This window comes from Ananas comosus, linkage group 10, assembly GCF_001540865.1.
Source record: "Ananas comosus cultivar F153 linkage group 10, ASM154086v1, whole genome shotgun sequence".
In the NCBI taxonomy this organism is placed as follows: Eukaryota; Viridiplantae; Streptophyta; class Magnoliopsida; order Poales; family Bromeliaceae; genus Ananas; species Ananas comosus.
Window position 1 is genome coordinate 11826688 of NC_033630.1, and position 17469 is coordinate 11844156.

Consider the following 17469-nt stretch of genomic DNA (forward strand, 5'->3'; position numbering starts at 1 on the left):
ATTGAGGAGCTGTTAATTTTTTTTAAAAAAAAAACACCTTGATGGATTCATTTCGAAATGTTCTATAATTTGAGGGTGTCTCTATACATTTATTTTCTAAAAGGTTTTTTTATATATATTCAACAAAATGTGTACTTTAGAGCCCCATACTCACACTTATATATACACTCTTATAATTAATACTCCATAGGCCAACTAACACATAAAGAGCAATACCCTTCTACATATATATATATATATGTAGGTGATAGCTAGTCCACCCCATGCATTGAGTAACAAAGGAGTTGCACCTCTCCTTCTTGCATTTTCATAGCTAGCATATATCTTTTCGACTCCGATTCTCCCCATTCAGTCGTTGCTTTTCCTTCTGTTACTTGTTTGTACTTGCATATATATACATCGTCCATGGCTCTCACAAGGGAGAGGACGATAAAAGAATTGCAATACGATTCGATATACGCTCCTTCTCTCGATCTTTTCGGATTTAAAAGTCACTACTCTTCGTTTCTTGAGGAGGGAGAAGTCTCGGAGTCTCTCTCGAGCTACTCCGCGGGCCTTCCCCCTATCCTTTCTGACCCGAGCAACTCTCCTGCCCCTAGTTTCGTGTTCGGGATGGGGAATTCTCCACTTCAAGAAGCTCACCTGAGTACAAGCTTCAAGGTCGGTTCGGCTTCAGATCACTGGGGTTACTGCTCGAGCTCTTCGGTTCTGAGCTTCGAGCAAGGCGGTCGGTTGCCTCATGATAGCTATTTGAACCTCGATCAAGAAGAGGAGTGCGCGTTATGGATCGATGCGGCGGATCAGAATTATAGTATAAATCAATCTCATGATCAAAGTTTCGACATTAGTGGCGTGAATGATAGCCAACAACAAGGAGAGGAGAGGTTTGGATTGCTCTACTCGAGTTCGAGCTCCGCGGATGGTGTTCAAGAGAGTGCTAATGTACACAATAAAGTCCCCCAAAAGCGGTCGTATGTGGTAATTTTATGTTTCAATATTGAATTATGATGATAACATACATAGCAATTCTTGTTCCTTAACAAATAGAGTTCATCACTTCATATTTGTTTTTGTTGTAGGGTGGTGATGTGCAAGTAAGCACTTCTAAGAAGCAGTGTGGAGCAAATAAGAAGAGCAAGGCCAAACCTAGTCCATCCAAGGATCCTCAAAGTATTGCAGCAAAGGTGTGCTAATTTAACATGCCTAGTATAGTTAGGGCAGGCCATTTTTGTGATCACTATGATAAATAGAAGTACTAAAAGGTTCTTTCAAACTGCAGAATCGGAGGGAACGGATCAGCGAGAGGTTAAAGATTCTGCAAGATCTCGTGCCGAATGGCACCAAGGTGCACTACATTGCTCATCTTTGGTGCATGTTGATTTCTTATTCAACTTGGCATTAATTCTTCTTAATTACTCAATTTATATTTGTAGGTTGATTTGGTTACCATGCTAGAGAAAGCTATTAGCTATGTGAAGTTTCTCCAATTGCAAGTAAAGGTAATATATATATGATCATTGAGTTATGAATCTTATATGAGACTACTTAATTTAACATATAAGCTAAGACTAATCCTTTTAGGCTTGAATAAATATGTAGGTGTTAGCAACTGATGAGTTTTGGCCTACACAAGGAGGGAAAGCACCTGATCTCTCTCAAGTTAAGGACGCAATCGACGCGATCTTGTCATCTCAAAGAGATAGGGACTCTAATCCAAGGCAATAAGTTTTATTTTTTTGGAGGAGTAAGGCGAAGAATAAAAATGTATCAAAGAATAAAAAGAATAGGAATTAATTTGACTCTTAATTACGCGATTCAAAAGGGAGGAGATAAGCTTCTTTTTCTTTGTTAACAGTGTACTAATTAATTCTTTTTGCAGTGTAATGTTATTCTATATATATATAATTGATCTTCTTTTGTTGGGGCCCATGCATTTTAGTTCTTTAATTTGTTTTGTTGTTTGCTTGGGTACGTTTTAATTCCTTTTCATGACAACTTGAGACAATTCTTCTCCAAAGAAATTTATTAATTTATGAATTCCTTTTCATGACTTTGAAATAAGATTCAAGAATGGCATAAAGTGTAACCAAAGACGTAAATAATTAAAATAAAAATGAAATAAATGGTTAATATTGGATTCGAATCGCTAATAGATTTGGGGCCGGGGGGGTGGTGTAAATAATTAAAATAAAAATAAAATAAATGATTAATATTGGATTCTAATCGCTAATAGATGGTGTGTGTGTGTGTGTGTGAATATGTTCTATGTTTCTGAAATTACGGAGTTCTTCATATTTTCAAGTAATTCTTGGTTATATTAATGTGTTATGCCTTTTTTTTTGGCAAACCAACTTCATGACATAACTAAGTAATTAGTAAATACTAACATTCTTTGGTTATGCAACATCATTCTACTAATGCATATTGTAGCTAGTTTTTGCACCAATTAAAGTGCTACAATTAAATTTGAGTTGAAAAAGATAACTATTAAGGAGTGTTTTTCTGATTGTGGATGAAGGTGGAGGAAGATTCTGGGCTTGAAGCAGCAAATCCAAGCTGAGATTCGCGAATAGGGGAGCTCAAGGACAGGATCTCCAATATCTATGTAGAAAAGAGGCCTAATAGAATTTGTTGGCGCTATAAACGCCGAGCGTGGTTTCACAATTAAGTCTATATATATGCATATGATGCTCTTAGATGGAGGCGTAGTACACGAGTTATTTTTGAATCTACAGAGGTTGAAAATTTCGAAGAAAGTTAAGATTTTCGTATGATTAGTTCTAAAGAAAAGAGCACGTACGGTGGATAACCTACTTAAGAGGGGATGGATGGGAGATCAGATGTGTGTGCTTTGCGTGAATGGTAGTGAGACAGTGGACTATCTTTTCACGAGATGCATATTTAGCATATTTCTATTGGTTATGTCATTTGAAGGGGAATCATGAATGGGAGTTGGTGGAGGACATTAGGGTTCTGTAGCAAAGAGTGGTGCAAAGGAGAAATCACTAGATCTTAGAGAAGAGACCAATTACTTTAGCAGCAAGCTGGTCGGTCATCTGGATAGAAAGAAATAAGGTGATCTTTAGGAACCTATCTTTGGACCCGTTGTCAACTCAGTGGAATAGCCTTTTCTCGTTTGTTTTTTATGCTTTTAATTTCCATTTACTTTCTCCTTTTTTTTTTGTCTGTTCTTCGAATCTTTTGTATACTTTGGCCTTTTTGAGGCCTTGTTGCCTCACATTTGTAGATAAGTTCATTTTCCTAATGAATAAAGTGAAGTTGCAACATATATATATATATATATATATATATATATATATATATATATATATATAGTATGTCTCCTGTGCTTTCGAAAGTATGGAGGCCTCCGTGCTTTTAAGTTGTTTTCGATGATAGGACATCCGATTCGACGATCGGCTCCGTTAGGCATAATCTACGCTATTGAAACTATCTAGAAACCAAATTTTATAATTTTTCGACTTCATTTACCAAGCGATCAAAGGGTCTCAAAATTGACTATTTGAACGGCCGATGTGGCACGTTTTTAAGTTCAACGGTGTAGAAGTATCCAAATTACATGAAACTTTAATAGAAAATTCTACTTAGCATCAGGAGCAAGAACAATACTTCCGATTTGAAATTTGAGTCATGTATCGCTGTTTTTTATGAGATTTTTATTTTCAGCCGTTCATTTTGAAGCTACTCGTTCACTAGGCAAACAAAGTCAAAAAATTATGAAATTTGGTTTCTAGATAGTTCCAATANTCTCTCTATATATATATATATATATAGAGAGAGAGAGAGAGAGAGAGAGAGAGAGAGAGAGAGAGAGAGAGATGGGCCGGAATGCTATCAGTAGCAAACGGTCTTCGTTGTCACCCATTTGTTTTCGATGATCCAACCTCCATATCGACAATCGACACCGATGAACCTGATCTATACCATTTGAAGTATCTAGAAAGTAAATTTCAAATTTTTTCCGACATCATTGGCCTAATGATCAAAAAGTTTTAAAATTTATAATTTTAACGGTCGATATGAGACGTTTCTCATTTAACGGCATAAAGATAACCAAATAAGTTGAATTTTGGTTAAAAATTTTTTTAAACTGTTTAAAATAAGATCTATACTCTTGATTGTGATTACAAAACTTCTATCATCACTTTTTAAAGAATACTTATTTTCAGCCGTTCATTTTTGTGTCCACTTTTGATGGACAAGAGAATGATATCGAAAAGGTATGAAATTTGATTTCTAAATACTTCAAGTGGTATAGATCATGTTCAATAGTGTCGATCGTCAATTTGGAGACTCGATTATCGAAAACAAATGGGTGGCAACGGAGCTCGTTTGCTATCGATAATATTCCAGCTCAATTCTCTCTCTCTCTCTCTCTCTCTCTCTCTCTCTCTCTCTCTCTCTCTCTCTCTCTCTATATATATATATATATATATATATATACACACGCACACACACATTTGTGTGGTAGCTTGTTTAAGTTATGAGAGGCATGAATCCATGCATGATATATAGTTAGGCACATGCATTAGCCTTATAAATTGGACAAAGGCCTATACTTTGACATTAATTAATGCTTTCGAAGGGCTACTTTGACATTGATTAATGCTTTCCATTAGTTTAGTTTACTGGATATGGTTCACACTAATAAAAAGCAGCTTGTTAAGGTGCAAACTTTGAATTTGCCATTAATTTACTGCAAGTTCCTTGAAACCCTAAAAGTTAATTACAAACAACCTATGATTCCAATAGCTAATCGAAGGGACCACGAAAAATTAACCAAAATTTTCTAGCTTCAACTACTTAGTTATCATCTTCTTTTTTTCCATTTCTTTTCTGTATATATATATGTTGCATGATATGCATGATTGTTTATATTTTAGTTCGAGTTTGCTTAAAATAAGATCATTTTTGACTAAGTATCAATAACAAAATCTTAGCAAATTAATCATAACATTTTTGTGTTAATTTTATGAGGTTCTTTCGTAAGAACAACATCGCTTTCTTTAATCGATGAAACACGTACACTTCAACACAGTAAATAAATTAGCTAAGAAACTTAAGCTTCACCCTAACATGCTTAATTAATTTGTTACCTACCATGATCATGCTCCACATGACATGCATTAATTTCTCATTATCACTTAGGAACATATTCCCAAAGTTCAAACAAGAAAAAAAAAACCTAATCCACCCTAAACTAAAAAAAAATGCCATTAATGAGGGAGAGCCTCCCTAAGTAGAATACCTGTTCCTTCTAGGGAAAGCTCAAGCTATAACGATAGTTAAGTCGCGATGTCGTTCGATCATGACCTTCCGATCGATCGATCGGACTACAACATGCCTGATGTCGACCAACTTGTGCCACCTGCCCGTGCGGCTGTCCGATCTCGATCTCAATGATCGGAAGGTCTTAACAACTATCATTTTAATATATGTTTACTTATAACACTTAATTTTTGTTTCCCAACTTGTGGAATTTTATGGTGCCAAATTAATTTTCTAGTCAATGTACAAATGATGTGTTGTACTTCAATGTCTTAAAACAGGTATAAATGAGGACTCTATATATACTTGTTTATTGGCAATGAGTGTTATTTTTATCTAGGGCATACTTATGATAAGATATAGTTTATATGGTAATAAATGAGGAAACCCTAATTTTCAAAGATGATGTGCTCTTTTCAAATCTCTCTTAATTGTAATCCATACAATCATGTTGTCATTAATTCCCTTACATGCATTAGGAACCTGAGGGTGCTGATTAATTAATCCCTCCCACATTAATTAGAGTTGAAAAATAAAAAATAATTAATTACTTGTATTTATTGGTGGTTCATTAATTATGTTAAAGGAGAAAAAAATGAGAATATTTATGAATATGGCCTACTTGACTCCTAATAGGATGACAAAATCCACTTGCATTATCTTACTTGTGTGGAATTAAGCAAGGGCTTTAATGATGCATTAGAAAGTGGAGGGGGAATGATACACCACCAGTAGATTATTTCCTCTTTAGTACTGCATAGCATGAAAAGTCATGCTATGTTTGTTTATTTATGTATAAGAGAAATGCCTGAGCATACCCTACTTTTGGGTACTCTATCATATTGTTGATTAGTTGGCCTACATATATGGAGGGTTTAGGGCTTAAGGTTTAAGAAATAATTAATGATTGCACTTAGGGTACATGTAGTGGCATGCTTAATGGGTTAGGGCTTAAGGTTTAGGGTAGAATGATTGCACTTGGAATCTAATAATAGTATTTGGAGCTGAGTAATTAATGATTAAGGTGTAATAATGATATTGTCACATCAGGCTACACTTGAGGGTACCTGTAGTAGCACTCTTACATAAGTTAATTGTTATTTTAATGCATGTTTCACTTCGCTTCTGTTACTTTAATTAGTTGCAATCACCTTTAATAGATTTTCATTTTAGTACGTGTTAATTTGGCTCTACTTTTGTTACTTTAGCGCTCAGCAAGAAATCTGAAGCAACTAATCTTCAAATTTGGGACCTCGGATACCGACCATCAAGACCTTAGCCAACTACGCTAAGAATGGTTGGTTCTAATAGAGTATTTTTCAGATAAAAAATTAAGTGCTAGCTTTTGTTGTGATGAGAAGTTAAAGTGAGATTTAAACCTCAGAAACTGGAAACTCCAATTTGGAATTTTTGATTCTACTGTTGAGAGATTTTTAATTTGCGCTTCTTCTACTAGAGATCTATCCAATAGCTAGGGCCAAATAGGCATTTGAAGAGAGTCATGAATTGCTATAATACTAAGCACTGCATTAAATTCAATGTTACCCAAAGTCTTAATTTAGAGAGATATGATCATTGTCAAAGTTGGAGTACTTTTCCATACTAATTAATATTTGTACCACAAAGATTATTCGTAATCTTTTATATATAGTAGTGAGTACAAGTGACACCACAGATGCACTAAATATGAATAGGAGGCACAAAGACATTATTGGTGGAGACTATCATACTTTAATTAAACTGCGTATGCATCAGATACTGAATGTACTTATATATAATTTATGTTCAAATACTATTTGAATCGCTTTTAATCAGATTAGCTAACCCAATCTAACCCATTACAACACCACCTTCGACAATATCTTAATACACCGACAATATGCAGCACAGTTAGGTAAGAACTTAATGGATGATACTAAAGATCCCAAGTTTGAGCGTAGTTGCTTCACATTTCTGACTGAGTTCGCTTGTAATAAATGACAATATCTTATTACATAATTACGATTATGCAACATTCCAAACTTTTCATGTAAAATTAACTTTATATATAGACCAATTTAATTCCCTGATATTTCCCAACCTTGCTTCAAATCAATCTTCGATCCAACTCAAAAGTTTTGCATAACTCGAGATTGGGTTGGGTTGGGTTAGGTTTTATTCCAAACCCAACCAATTAAGTTTGCACCGAACTTTATACATGTAGCGTATGTATATGTAGTTAAATTACTTCCACAAGAAACATAATATAACTAATTAGGTGCAAATTACCTTTTTCATGTTATCTCTCATAAGTAGAAGATCATTTTTCACTGCACAAGAGTATCATTTGTAAAGTAGTAGGAAAGTAGAGTTGAACTTGTCCTATACCCTTATCAACCCCCCATACGAAAAGATGTGTTACTACAAAAGCTAGCTGTACATATATATATATATATATATATATATATATAGAGAGAGAGAGAGAGAGAGAGAGAGAGAGTACATATATATAGAGAGAGATAGAGCTAATTGCACCCGCATGAGAGACTAGTTAATTAGCATTATCTGTCTCTTGGATGGAGAGCACTGTACATTGTAGCTAGATAAATGGACAAGGATGTATATGTACTTAAAAAGTTATAACTATGTATGTAACTATATAAGGTGAATTATTAGAATCATCATTAATTAGACAATTAATATACAAGTTCTTCAAGCTAGCTAGTTGTATTGATATATATGGTTATTAAGTATTTGATCACATATGAAGTAGTTCGACGCAAAATTACAACTATACGTAGTAATGGACAACTATACGTAGTAGCCTCACTATATATATATATATATATTGATTTAAGCTTTAGGTCTGATCAGTTTACTTAAAATTATGTGGTTTTGAGTTGGGTCGGATCACCTTTAACAACGATATGCTTGCTATTAATAGTGAACCTTATATATATAGTCTTTTAAGTGGTCTGATGCGATCGAGTTTATGATTTGTGTGTAAACATGGATACATGGTGGAGGAGTCATGATTATATATACGGCGTAATATTGAAGTGCACTCAGAGGAGCGAGACCCTGATCTAGGACAAGGAAATAGTAAAGACTGATTTGATGGAAAAGCATTAAGCACCTAAAGAGAACAAGATTGAATATTTAGAAAATGGGAAAAAAAAAAAAAGAAATTAAAGGCCCAATCAAATGCTAATCACTGACTTTGAAAAAAAATAAATTTTGTTTTGTTACTTTCTCGTCTTTCCCTTTCTATGTATCACGGACACTTCTATAAGTCTCGCGTATCTGTATCGGATACGCGCGTATCTGTGTCGAATACGCTTGTGTCCGTGGCGAATACGTGTCCGTTGTGAACACTTTTTGGACGAGCGTTTAATGTCAATCCATATATAGCACATACAACTAAAAAAAATATATACCTATTTTTAGTTTATTTTTTCTATGCATATATAATGTAAGATAATAAATATTTTAGCTTTTTGATTAATGCATATTTTTTTTCTTGACAATATAAATAAATTATTTATGGTGGAAAATTTTTTTTCTTAAAATATAAACTATAAATGAAAATTTTACTATCTTTCACTTGTATGAGAAATATAATAATATTTTACCAAAATTAATATTTTATATATAATAAAAATATATTATTATATTAATAATATTATATTTTATTAGTGGTGTCTATGTCGTGTCCGTGTCCTAATTTTTTGAAAGTTGCCGAATCGCGGTATCAGAGTCGTGTCGTGTCCCATGTCAGTGTCCGTGACACTTAGTTCCCTTCTTTTTATCTATTGTGAGAATTAATTGGAGGTTAACAGGAACTAATAATTATCAAAAGTTTTATACATCTTTCCATCCCATTTTTTACTCGATCGATCTTTTATAATATGATATAAGAGTTAATTCTAAACTTCTTCATTCTATAAAATCGTGGATTCAATTCTCACCTTCAACATTTATAATTCTATGTATTTTTCATATTCATCATGTACGTGAATGAAAATACTTATATATTTTCGTGGGGGGTCTGTTTTCTATTAGATCATTTTTTGAATAATAATAGAGAGACCACTCCAAAATTTAAATAATTGGATGCGTAAGTTGAGAGAGAGAGAGAGAGAGAGAGAGAGAGATTGCACTGTGAAGTACAACAAAGAGACAAGCAAATATATTTATGAAGCTACATTGTACTTGAAGATCACAATGTAATGTATTTTGTTCTTTGAATTCGATTCTATAATTTGAGATGCTGATCAATACTGTGTGTGTGTATATATATATATATATATATATATGAATTAGGCTGGAATACTATTAATAGTAAAACGTTCTTTTTGCTATCAAGTTTTTAACCCTTGGATGAAAAATTGTAGGGTCAGGATGATGTTAGTCGGTTAGAGTTGAGTGGTCCCACTAGGGTTGAGTGGTCCCCACTGGGTTATAGTATTTAATCCAATAGTTAGAAATAATGAAAAGAGTTGATCCAAAGGCTAAAAAACTGGTAGCAACAATGAAATTTTGCTACTAATAGTAGCCCAGTTCAATTCTATATATATTATACTAATGGATAAAATATATTAATTGTTCCCAACCATGTGATGGAGTTGAAAAGAGATAAATCCATGAATTAAATACTATATAGTTAGGGTGCTTCACAGGCCAAGTACAATCATTATATGAAAAAAAATGGTATTGTAATTGTAACCAAGACGTGGGGAGCTCTACTTCCTTAGCATATGTTGCAGTTAATTGAACACTTTTGTCCAAAAGGAGTACACCCACAAATTAATGTTCACACGTGTGACGTTTGCACAAATCTCAAGGCGGAAAAAGTCACTACAACAAAAACAGTCTATAACGACACTTTTAAATATCGGTACATGTCAAAAAAAGTATTGCTGACTAAATTACCTACACTTTTAGAAAGTATTGCTATATGTGGAGTCGCTAGATATATAGTAGCAGTTAAAGAGTGTTGGTATAAGCCAAAAAAAGCGCTGCTAATTTACTAACACTTATTTAAGCATTTAGCAACTGCCGGAACTCTACCTCGTTGGCTGCAGTGACGAAGGATGAGGGGAGGGAAGGGCTCTTCGTCTAGGATTTCAGTGGATTGAGTAAGGAGAGAAGGGAAAATGGTAATTGATTTTTTTTTTTTTCTTTTATGTTTGTAATCGGACCGAATAGGCTGGATGGGGTGAGTTGAGTAGAGTAACCTTTTATTTTTGATTGGATTGGACTTTTTATTTAGGCATTAGTAGATTTTTTTTTTAACTTTTGGCATAAATGGGATACTTACACAAAAGTGTCCCAAACATATGTCGCTATAACCTAATTATATTGTAGTGAGTGTTGTTACATAATTGTTTAGTGCTTGTTTGATTAGGTTTTTGTTGTAGGTTTTTGTTGTTGCTTCCCATGGCAGCAATTTTAGCAGATCCTTGCAGAAGCTCCAGTATAGTATTTCTGATTTTGTTATAGAAAAAAGTTTTTAGAGGTTTATTTTGTATACTGTACCTTCTACTAAGGCGTAGTTTGGTATTGAGATCTATCTAACGCTATTAGATAGAATAGAGTTGAGAAAAAGTATATAGGGATATACTTTTACATTTTCCGATGGGACCGTAGAAAATATATCGTAACTGACTAACCGCAATATGCGGAACACAATATTACGTATGGAAACAAATAGGGTATTTTTCCATCGTCGTTTCTCACCGCGTGCACGTAACGCAATATCCCCGCAATCCCAAACGTAGCCTAATTCTGCTCAAACGAGTCATAAGTGGTTATTGGAAGAAAAAAAAAATTCACCAAATTGGAGATCTATATTTGAGAAATATATGAGAAATAATATGTCTACAACTCAAAAGCAAGATTTTAAGTGCCCGTCGGCATAGACCGTATCCACCATGCCGTATCGTGTCAATAAGATACTGACACGCTAAAGACCCCGAGCTGATGGCACAGCTCAGAACCCTCTATTTTTTAAATTAGTAATTAATTTTCTCAATAAAATTCAAAAAATGTGATAAAAGGAGATAATAAATAATTAGAATATGTTATTGCTAAAGAAATAAATATTTCATACTATTATATGTCGGCACAAAAGAATTTTTTGATCAGCACACATCGGCACGACTCGACACGCACCGTGTCATTCCGTGCTGGTAAGTTTCCGGCACGATCCCATACCACGGCACTTAAATCCTTACTTAAAAAAGGTTGAAATCCTACAACTCTTTATTCAGAGTTAAGCTGACACCTTTTCGCTTTTATTGTCACAAGAAAAAAAAAAGTAAGAAGCAAAAAAGATTAATAAAAGACTAGAATGTGAAACTTGGGTTTAAGGTTGTGGGATTATAATCGTTTTGGGTTGTAAACTTAGTATTTTGCTCATTGGTTTACATAAGCACCTAATAATAATTAATACCATATGATTTGTTAATATATTAGCTCAATATTGTGGGAACGCAAAGCATTTTATTTCTCAAATGATGTTTGGTGCTCTGTGTTTGGTGCTTTTGGAGTTCAACTCAGATAAAGGACGCACTTTTACTCGTAAAGGCTCCCATCAATTCCAACCATGCATTATATTTTTTTATTTTATTATTAATTCTATAAGTTGTCTAAAAATACAATCTAATTAATAAAAAATATTATTTAAAGTAAGGTATACATCGGAAACATAACTTTTATGTAATAGTTTATTACCGTCTATTAGTGTAGAAAATTTGCTGCATAGTATATTTTACCTAACCAAACTTTGCTAACGAAAAAAACTTCAGTGGGGAGCTCTCCAACGACGTCTTATTAAGAAGCTCCAATCCATCAAACATCTCATTTTTATCTCTATTCAAAGATTATAATCTTGTTTCTACATTTAATTTTTTTTAAAAAAAATTATTATTAGAAAACATATAACACGAATTATTAGATAGAAGCAAAACTAATACGTAACAGCAAATTGGAGGCTCGTAACGAGGTTTCGTTGGGGAGCTTATCAACATTTATATGATTTGACAATGAATATACAACTGTTGGTGATGATAAATGTGATTAATTAAGCAAACTCCATTTTGTAATCTATGTACATAACTTTCCAGAATTTGACTCTATCATTTACCAGCATAAACTCATTCAAGATATGGAAAAAGCAAAGTAGTCACTACATCCTCCCAAATGGATGATTGGATGTTACAATACATTGTACAAGAATAATGGCTAGCTAAAGTGTTACCTTATGGTTTCATCAAACACTAATCTAAAATGGTTTACAGAAACACAATTAATGTACACAGCATACAAGAATCAGTAACCTGGGCTTATGTGCAACTACCGCAACGAAGTCACATCGCTCTACAACTTAACATTGTCGACCGAAGCAGACGCACCGGCTTCTACCAGCTTATCGAAGTCGATCTCCGTCGATCGGAACTTGAATCTGTAGCCGCTTTGGATCCACGAGTTGATGCACAGCGCGGCCTGCATGCTGCTGAAAGGCAGACAGTACTTCTGCTTATTGATGCTATCGCCTTTCCCCGTGAATAACTCGTCGGGCTCAACCGAAGTCCCCTGGATGGCCAAATAATCGCGAGCCATTACGGAAAGCCGCGGATATCTCGTGCTATTCACCTTCCACCAATCCAACACGTCGGTCGCTATCGGAGCGGGTGGCTCGGCTAAATATTGAGAGAGCTCGTCTGAAGAGTTGGTCGTGCTCACTCTACGCCGCTTTCTCGCAATCTCCTCGGCAAACGATACGATGTCGCTATTTTCGGTAGTAGAATCTTGAGTAGCGAAACCGTTACTCATGGAAGCGTATTCGGTGCTGGAGTAGTCTCTGAGAAAATGGCTGCTGGCTTCTTCCAAGTGCTTTTCGGAGTTCAGAGCTTCCGGGATGAGGTCGCGTTTGATGCGCGGGTCAAGGACTGCAGCCGTGAAGGTGAAGGGGTAGTAGGCTTGGGTGGTGAAGCTGCGAGCCCTCTTGGACATGTCGTCGGCTACGCGCTTAAGCCACTCTTGGCGACAGCTTTCCCGGCAAGAACTTATCAGATCAAAGACGTGGTCCATTAAGAAAAGCACGAGGCCAACGGTGTGTACTTTGCAAGTGCACAGGTTCGTCGTGGTCTTGTAGAATGGCTCCAAGTACGAATGTAGAATGGTAACCACGGATTTTTCCGTGGTGCTTAGCAGCAAGTTTCTACCTCCGAATGTTTCTTCGTGCTTCTTTATAATGCCATCCATTGCATTGGGGGCCTGTACAATATACACAAAAGTAAATAGACAATGTTCCGATATATTGGAAAAGGCATCATCAAATGGGCTTTTTGCTGAGAAAAAGGTCACCACTTTTTTGAGGTGCAAAACCAAGACCACGTTTTTTTCGTTTTTCGCAACTTTGCCAACTTTTGAACTTTTAGGAGCAAACAACCTGTCCTCTACAGGATTATGATGCAATTCTTGAATGTTTGGAGCACAATTTCAAATAATCAACGTGCAATTTCGAATGCTCGACGACATTTTCAGAAGTCGGTAGCCTACGTATTAAGCTGTTCATTGATCATGCAAATTGTCATCATAGTAATGCCGAGGAGGTTGCAATTACAAAAATAATTAATTAATTAATTAATTAAAAGATGTCCTGTTGTTGCAAAAACAAAAAAGTGGACCTCCTGTTCTTTTCGAGAAAGGCCTTATTAAATTATAATAGGGTAAGTAGTACCTTCCTTATGAGATCAAGCATAGTGTAATCACCATTCCAGCTTGACGAAGTATCGAGCGGGAATTTCCAATGAACTTCTTGATAAAGCACAGCTAATTGTTTAAAATCCTCGATAATTTCCGGGTACGAGTTCATCTCGAGCACAAACTCTCGAATTTTGGACAATATCGGCTTTATAGTTATAAGACCGTCCTGTATAATCAGTTTCAATGTCGTAGCTGCACAGGGAATATAGCAAAAGGGAATTTTACGAGCATCGAGCTCCTCTTTGAGAGCGTGGCAAGCATGAATCGCTTGCTGGCTGTTATCATTAGTGCAAGAGAGGATCTTAGAATCGATATTAAACGCCAGCAGGGCTTTCATTAGGGCATGCAAGATCTCCGGCCCGGAGCACGGATAAGATATATGGCAGACATCAAGAAGAACTTTGTGCATAGACCAGCTTTCATCGATCCAGTGGCACTTTACCGACATGTAAAATATCTGCTCATAGGACGTCCAGAAATCTACGGTGATCGAAACCCTGGAATTCACCTGCTCTAACGATGTTCTTACGTCCTCGCGCATGCTTCTGAATACCTCGAGCGAGACCGCTTGAACCTTTTCTCTTGGCCAAATTTTGATTGATGGGTTGAGGAACTTGAAAGAATTCAAAAGCATTTCATCTCCGAGGGTGAAAGCAGGGAGGGAGGCGCCGATTAGCCATTTAAGTAGCAACCAGTTTAGATGGTCGAGATTGATTCCAGGCCTGGTGTGAACTTGAGGCTTAATGTTTGCTGTAGCAGCAGAAGCTTGCGGAGTTTGTTGTGCGGAATCGATATATTTATCGTAGCCCGGATGGCGGTTATTCAGATGCCTCCCCAGATTTCCTTTCACGAAATAAGTTGTTAGGAAATTATGATACAATTGAGAAAAACTATAGCTATGCAAATTTGAGACCATATGCGAACTAGGGTAAACAAAATAGTAGTGTTTTTGGTTCATCGGATACCTACTATAAGTTTATAAAAATGTAAACTTCAATTTGCCCCCTGTGGTACAGCGCGTTGTCATTTTGCCACCCCGTGACTCAAAAAGTTGCACTTAACTAGTCTGTGGTTTTATTTTCAAGGTAGTAAAGTAATTTTTTTTTTTAAAACCACATGGTGGTACCCTGTTTAACAATAGGTCCTTATAGTGAAACAAAAATAAAATCACAAAGTAGTTAATATACCATAAGGTAGTTAAGTACAACTTCTTGAACCACGAGGAGTGAAAATGCTCTATACCGCGGGGGTGCAAATTGAAGTTTACACTTTAGTCCTTGAATTTTTTGGCCAGGATTTTCATTTCCTCCTCACAGTTTCAATCACAACTATTGAGTCCTCGAAGTTTCTACTGCATAACAATTTAAGTCCTCCCTTTAGTATGTCCTCCGCGAAAGTACCACATCAGCAACATAATTTTCAATTTTAGGGACTAAATTTAAACCCGAGTCAAACCTGAGTCAAACATACCAGTTGCGGTAGCTATAGAGTAGCTTTGCTTGCAAAATTTGCATCGGCGACTCTTTCCGTCAGATGCCGTCTCAAAATATTTGAGATACAGTGACGTCATCGACTTTTTTCTCGGCTTCAATGGTGGCGCGCCGACTTTTGTTTTGTCCGAAGAATCCATTACAGCTCCTATAGTTTCTACGCCGGGCACAAGAGCCATATCTATTAGTGTTCTCGTTTCCATCCCTGTTAGAAGCATTAAATCGCTACAAAATGAACACCTTTATACATCAGCAAAGATTAAATTTGACTTATATACAATCCACTGATCTTTACTAGCGAAATTATGCGAAAGCAAGAACTGAAAAGCATAATTCTATCGATATCGTCAGCACAAAACTAGAAATGAAAATCTTCAACTACAATGTAGATCATAGATTCATTTTACCATTCGCACCCGTATGCAATTCTCGTAACTATAAATTCATTAAAGAAAAAAATTAGTTTAAATTTTAAAGTCAAAGTGCTGTCGACAGACTCAAAATTTTGAAAGTTCAGGTAGTTAAGATTCAAAATGGTTTACAATTCAGATAAGTTCTATATGTTTTTACCAAAAGAATATCATGTGATTCATGATTGTACGCCTTTAGGACTGGCTTTAAGAACAGCTTCTCTACGCCGAGAAACAACGACGGCGCATTTGGCGAAAAAAGAAAAACAAAAAAAAAAAAAAGTTTTGAGCTTGAAATAAACTTCACAAGTTATCAAGTTTAGCAACCATATACTCATCATCAAAGTTTATAGATCTATATGTTAGTGGCCATATCCACAAGTGAACAAATATTTAACCTAATTCCATTTAGATAATAAGGAGATGAATCAAATGGCGCAAAAACACGATAAATGAGGCCTAAGAGAATCAACGATTTCTCACTACGGAGCACGTCCTCAACCTACAAAATCGCATCGATTTTGCCCTAGAAACCACTAAAGGAGGCGACTTTGTCGTCGAACTAGGAATCGAACAGAGGATCAAGGCTACACCAACACCAAAGAGCATCGAAGGGACCAAAAAGAGCGTGGAAAAAGCCCTAAATCTTTTTTTTTTTTACCTCAAAAACGCATGAGGGGGGCCAGAATCGTCCGTACGAGCCCCCGATCCTCCCGATCTACGGTGCGGCGGAGGGGGGGGGGGGTGAGTGGAGCGATCTGAGCGAGAAAGGGAGGGTCGGAGCGAGAGAGGAGCGAGGAGGGGGAGAGGGAGCGACGCGGGGGATGCGGCGGCGCCGGGGCGCGGCGCGGTGGCGATCGGGCTTATCGGCGGGATCGGCGCCCTAATATTTTTGGGGTTGGGCTTGGACGGCCGGCGGGTGGGCGACGTGGCGTTGGTTGGTTGGGTTTGGGTTTGTGGGCGTTGGGGGGGGGGGTGGGTTTTGGGTGGGTGGTGCGGGAGCGGCTCGGCTCAGACGCACGTGACGCAGCGCGGAGCTGAGGCTTGGGACAGTTGTTAGGCGAGTAGGATGTCGATTGTTCGGATTTGGGGCGAATTTTCAAAAGTTCGAACGCGAACCGGACTCCAAACCCGAAATCCGAATCCGATTTTGAATCCAACGGATTTTAAAAATTAATATTCAAATCCGAACTTGACCAAACACTTGAAACCCGAATCCGAACCCAAAAATCCAAACCGAAACAATTTTTTCTCTTTTTAATATTTCAAAATATATTACATTAAATCTAAATTTTTAAAATACAAATTTCAAGATAACATTAAATTTTTATATGCATATTATATATAATGTAAAATAAATTCGGATTCGGGTTGGTTTCGAGTTCGGGTCGGGTACAATCAAAAGCTATATCCGTACTCATATCCGTCAGGTTTTTAATTTTAATATTCATATTCGAAACCATATTATTTAGTATTGAATAAATTCGCTCGGTTGCGATTCGGGTTTGGATAAAAGTTTGGGTATCCGA

General features: G+C 36.2%; 2 protein-coding genes across 4 annotated transcripts; one reads left to right on the forward strand and one right to left on the reverse strand.

The window, feature by feature from the left end:
* Positions 283 to 1851, forward strand: LOC109716755 (transcription factor bHLH83-like). Of its 2 annotated transcripts, none has more exons than XM_020242309.1 (5): positions 283 to 978; positions 1080 to 1184; positions 1280 to 1345; positions 1434 to 1499; positions 1600 to 1851. In XM_020242309.1, exons 1-5 carry the CDS (start codon positions 406 to 408, stop codon positions 1723 to 1725), a joined length of 936 nt encoding a protein of 311 aa, XP_020097898.1. In that variant the 5' UTR covers positions 283 to 405; the 3' UTR covers positions 1726 to 1851. The 2 variants fall into 2 exon arrangements, with proteins under 2 accessions (XP_020097898.1, XP_020097899.1); XM_020242310.1 differs by having other exon boundaries at positions 1582 to 1651.
* Positions 12334 to 16708, reverse strand: LOC109716528 (putative AC transposase). Of its 2 annotated transcripts, none has more exons than XM_020242037.1 (4): positions 16602 to 16708; positions 15511 to 15735; positions 14015 to 14883; positions 12334 to 13548 (listed from the first exon to the last, which is right to left on the reverse strand). In XM_020242037.1, exons 2-4 carry the CDS (start codon positions 15731 to 15733, stop codon positions 12649 to 12651), a joined length of 1992 nt encoding a protein of 663 aa, XP_020097626.1. In that variant the 5' UTR covers positions 15734 to 15735; positions 16602 to 16708; the 3' UTR covers positions 12334 to 12648. The 2 variants fall into 2 exon arrangements, with proteins under 2 accessions (XP_020097626.1, XP_020097625.1); XM_020242036.1 differs by having other exon boundaries at positions 15511 to 15755; positions 16602 to 16694.